At 38.6% G+C, this 4,422-nt stretch overlaps 1 protein-coding gene across 1 annotated transcript in view; it reads left to right on the top strand.

The window, feature by feature from the left end:
- BMPER (BMP binding endothelial regulator) overlaps positions 1-4,084 on the top strand; it is a 148,502-nt gene extending 144,418 nt beyond the window's left edge. The window contains 1 exon segment of the mRNA XM_009886208.1: positions 3,479-4,084. Coding sequence (XP_009884510.1) covers positions 3,479-3,660 — 182 coding nt within the window. The 3' untranslated portion in view covers positions 3,661-4,084.
- The last annotated feature ends 338 nt before the right edge of the window (positions 4,085-4,422 follow it).

The raw sequence follows: 4,422 nt of genomic DNA, 5'->3' as shown, positions 1-4,422 counted from the left end.
CGCTTTAATCCGTGTGATTGTGGTTCAGAAGGCTATTGTGACTTTTCAGTGGAAACTCATTAAAAACTGGAAGTTGAAAAGGTTAACATGAGTGTATTGTTAGGTCAGTCCTCAGATCTATTGCCTTCCACTATGTTAGAAGGAGATTTGCAAGCACCACAAGTGACATTCAGTTTGAAAGTCCTACAAAACACCTCAAAAGCCCAAACCACGGCTCTAACAGAAGAAGCAGGATGATTCATTGATGCACAAGTAGTAGCTCAGAAATTTCTGAGGAATTTGATTTACCAGATATCTTCCACCAAGGGAATGCTTCAGCAGTTCCATGTTAGGTATTTTGGCTTTTGTGTTGGGGAACAAGAATTCCTCCTAAATAATTACGGCCATGTCTACAAAGACAGGCGCAGACAGATACAAGCCTTCTCTGTGAAACTGCCAAACTGGCTGGAATAAACCAGCTCTGGTCTGAAAACTGTATAGCCTTATTAGGCAGGGTTTATTAGCTCAGGCACAGTGCTGTATTTATGTGACTATATGGCTTCTGGACTGGAGCTGGCTATCATCCCACCAGCTCACAAAGCGGTCTGAGGAAGCTCACATCTGTCATGCCAAACACATGTTCTAGAAGAAGAGTGGAAAAATCCTGTTGGGACTGGTAACGTTGCAAAATGCAGTATTATTAGTAACTTTTGTACTTTGGGGTTGAGTTTTTGATTATTTTTTTTTTGTTAGTGCACTAAGGAAGTTATTACTAACAGAGCTCAGTTCTTTAAGAGAGGAATTTGCCTTAAAAGATGGGTGCAAAGGCATCACTGCTGTTTTCCATGTTTACATGGTACTGATTCATTTCAGCAGTCCCTGGGAAGCTTACTGCACAATGTCTTTATTTTTATTTTTTAAACTGTTGATGAAGTGGAATGTTCTGGATCAATCACACCACATGTTAACAAGTGAAACACTCAACAATAAAAGCCATCCAGGGAACTTAAACAGCAGCCATTGTACTTTTCTGATTTGTCCCTTGACAGCAAATTAATAATGCCATTATAGACTGCCTACAGCAGAAACTAAAGTCATCATATCTCCTACATGGCATCATCTGAAGGAGAAGGAGGTGTTTTGACATACCACATCCATGTGTGGTGGAGTAGAGCTGTGGAGTACTTACAGATGCCACGGCTGCCAGGGGCAGCCTGTAATATATTCTCGTTTGCTCTGGGGCAGAGATGAGGAAGTGGAAAGGAGACCTCAGCCAACTTTCCTCAAACCCACCAGCTGAGGCATCAAACAGAGCTCCGATGGAATGAGCAGGCCAGCTATTACTGCAGTAAAGCTTTGTGGCATGAACCCTGTGCAGCCTAAAAACCGAAGCTCACAGACCTTTCTATAGGGAAACTGCATGTACTGAAGCCTAATATTTCAGTTTATGGTTGATCAATTAGAGATCCTTTGAAGGGAAGCTCATTTTCAGAGAGGAGGGACAAAAGTTTCTAGTAAACAGCCCCCTTAAGATAATTCACGTTGTGTGTGGACAATCAGTATCAGTCTTTGAACATTTTGGTCTACTTTTCTAGACAGTTAGTACATTGTTTGCAAAGCTTCTGGGAGCTTTGCACGTTTTTGTTACTCTCGTAGAGAGATTCAATCTCTGTTCTTAACGCGCTGTATAAGTGCAGTGTTTGTCGTGAATGTAACATTTTACTATATGCTCAATATTTCTTGCATGTTTTTCCCACCTTCTAAATTTCCCATTTCATTTAAATTTCATTTTAGTTACTCCTTTTGTTTAGCCCCTTCTTCAATGTGCACGGAAGTTATCCTGCAGAGCAAGATAGAAATGTAAAGCTGGAAAAAAGTTCTCAAAAGATCTGTGCCCACAAGCAGAATAAGCCTATCTTGAACATTGTTGAAAGATGTTTTTTCCAACCTGTTCTAAAATGATGTTCAATAAAATATGTCTCACAGAGTTTTTAGGTAGCTTGCTCCAGTGCTTTCCCATGCTTAAAACTAGAAAACTTTTTTTCCCCATAATATCTACCTAATATCTAATGTCAATCTAATATTCAGCTGTTGATTCTCTGTAACTCCAGGGTCGTTTTCTGCTGGACTATCCAATTTTTCCAATTTTTTGTTTGCCTATTTAATATCTGTGTCCTGAGAACTTTGTATGCATTCTTGCCAGAATTCCTTCTTCAGGGCTGCCTTTCACGTATGTATAAATGCCATAAAATGCAGAAGAAGTAAAACTTGCAAGAAGCTGATGCTGTTTTGAAGATCACTGTTACTGGTGAAGAGGAACCCCTTAAATTTATGATGCCTTAGCACCAAGACTTCCATCCTCTGTGATACACTCTTATACATATTTAATCAATTTATTTCTGCCTATTTTCTCTTTATGAATAATAACAGTACTCTAATGGCACGCTAAGGCAAATCCTCACAACAAACCAGCATTTTTCTATCCAAAGGAGAACTGTTCTTTAAAAACATCTGGACCTTCAATCTGTCTCAAAATGGAAGAAACCTTCTTAACGCAACCACCTCTCTGTAAATAGCAAGAGATGATTCTGGATGCTTGAGAGTCCCTTACCATCTATAAACTATTTTATCAGTACTTGTTTTTGCCGTCAGCACAGCCGTTAAAAAGAATAACAGGCTTTTATTCGCTATCGAACCATGCATTTATTCTCCATACTAAAAAGGCAGGATATAAAATATTAAGAGTTTAAATATTGATCTGGAGGGGGTATAGTGCTTTTAGCTGAGCCCTCAGTGGTCTCTTGTGTTGGAAATGCATTGAACTGTCAACTATATAAATCAATGAATAGATACTGGAATCATTAAGTACAAGAATCCTCATTCTCAGTGATCCCTTGGTAAAATAGCATAAAGCATGGAAATAATTGATTTTTTTTTAAAAAAAAGTTTTGTTTTAGAAATGGTGCTGCTGAATTAACAGCATTGTTTGATTTGCTGCAATATGCAATATTGAAAGTATAATCTTAGGAATAGGAAGTCTGACATGGTGAATGACTCTCTCTTCTTGTTTCTGTAGGAGTGGGACTGGTAATAACTGTCTGTCCTTGTAAATGTTTCAGGAATCTTTGATAAAAGGCATTATAACAAATAAATAAACAATGTTAAGCCTTAAATATAAAGCATAGATCGGCTCATAGATAGAAACGTTGCCAAAGCTTTATATACCATCAGCTGTGTTAAAATTCTCAAAAAGTCCAAGACTGCTGGGAACTTGATACCTATTTGATTAGGAATTTTGCTACCTTTATATTTGTGATGTAAAGTCGTGTTCCATTTAATACAGTGGAATCTCTTTACAAGTATTTTTTTCCTTGAGATGATTGTCATACCAAAATGTGCTTTTTGATATTTGCAGTAGAAACCAAGCAAACAGGTATGTAACTTTCCTTGTGTGACTCTGTGTAATATGCATATTTTGTTCCTTTCAACTGCCTTTCAGCAACCCAGTGTAAACATGGCGCAGTTTATGATACCTGTGGTCCAGGATGCGTCAAAACATGTGACAACTGGAACGAGATTGGCCCGTGCAACAAGCCCTGCGTTGCAGGGTGCCACTGTCCAGCAAATTTAGTTCTTCACAAAGGAAGATGCATCAAGCCAGTCCTGTGCCCACAGCGATGACATTAGTTCTCTTTCTGCGGACACAAATGTGGGTGTCTCTGACCCTGTTGATGCCCACAGCCGGTGAAGGACTCCAGCTGTTTGTGTGCAGATTCTGCAGAGTACACGTCTACTCACGGAGTGTAAATATGCTCCTGTGTGTGTATTTATGTGTGTTTATGTATACACACATGGCACCAAGAAAGATATATAAATGTATACTGTGTGTATGTAGATACACATATCTATACACAAATGCCCTAAACGTAAGTACAACCCATATATTTATATATATGTCCACACACACAAATATACATCATTTCTATATATCATAGAAGGATGAATTATTATATGTATATTTTTTGCTATAAAGTTTATGTATTGTTATTTCTAGGACCCTGATCTGTAAGTCATTGTATAAATAAACCAGGTGTTTTTAATATAATATAGTGGCATGAAAAGATTGGATGACTTTGCCATTGCATAAGTTTGTCGTTTCCAAGGAAACTTTTCTAGGGCCATAGTGCTGCCAGACTGGATTAGTTTCAACACAGAACCTGGATTTACAGTTGTACAGGAAACACATTTCTCTGGAGATGGAGGATTTATCTAGGAATATTTCATGCGTACCTTACAGCTGCATAGTGATTGGTGACAGTGCTTAATCAGGCAGAGAAAGCTGGGGATCGGCTTTTATGCTTTACTGAAACAACTGTGCAGAAGGATTTCCAAAGCTGGCTGGCCAACTGCCAGCGTAGAGATATTTCTTCCTGGAACAGCACC

This window comes from Charadrius vociferus, unplaced genomic scaffold, assembly GCF_000708025.1.
Source record: "Charadrius vociferus isolate BGI_N301 unplaced genomic scaffold, ASM70802v2 scaffold545, whole genome shotgun sequence".
Classification (NCBI taxonomy): domain Eukaryota; kingdom Metazoa; phylum Chordata; class Aves; order Charadriiformes; family Charadriidae; genus Charadrius; species Charadrius vociferus.
Note: the sequence above shows the minus strand (reverse complement) of the source record. Positions and strands in the feature narration are given on the sequence as shown.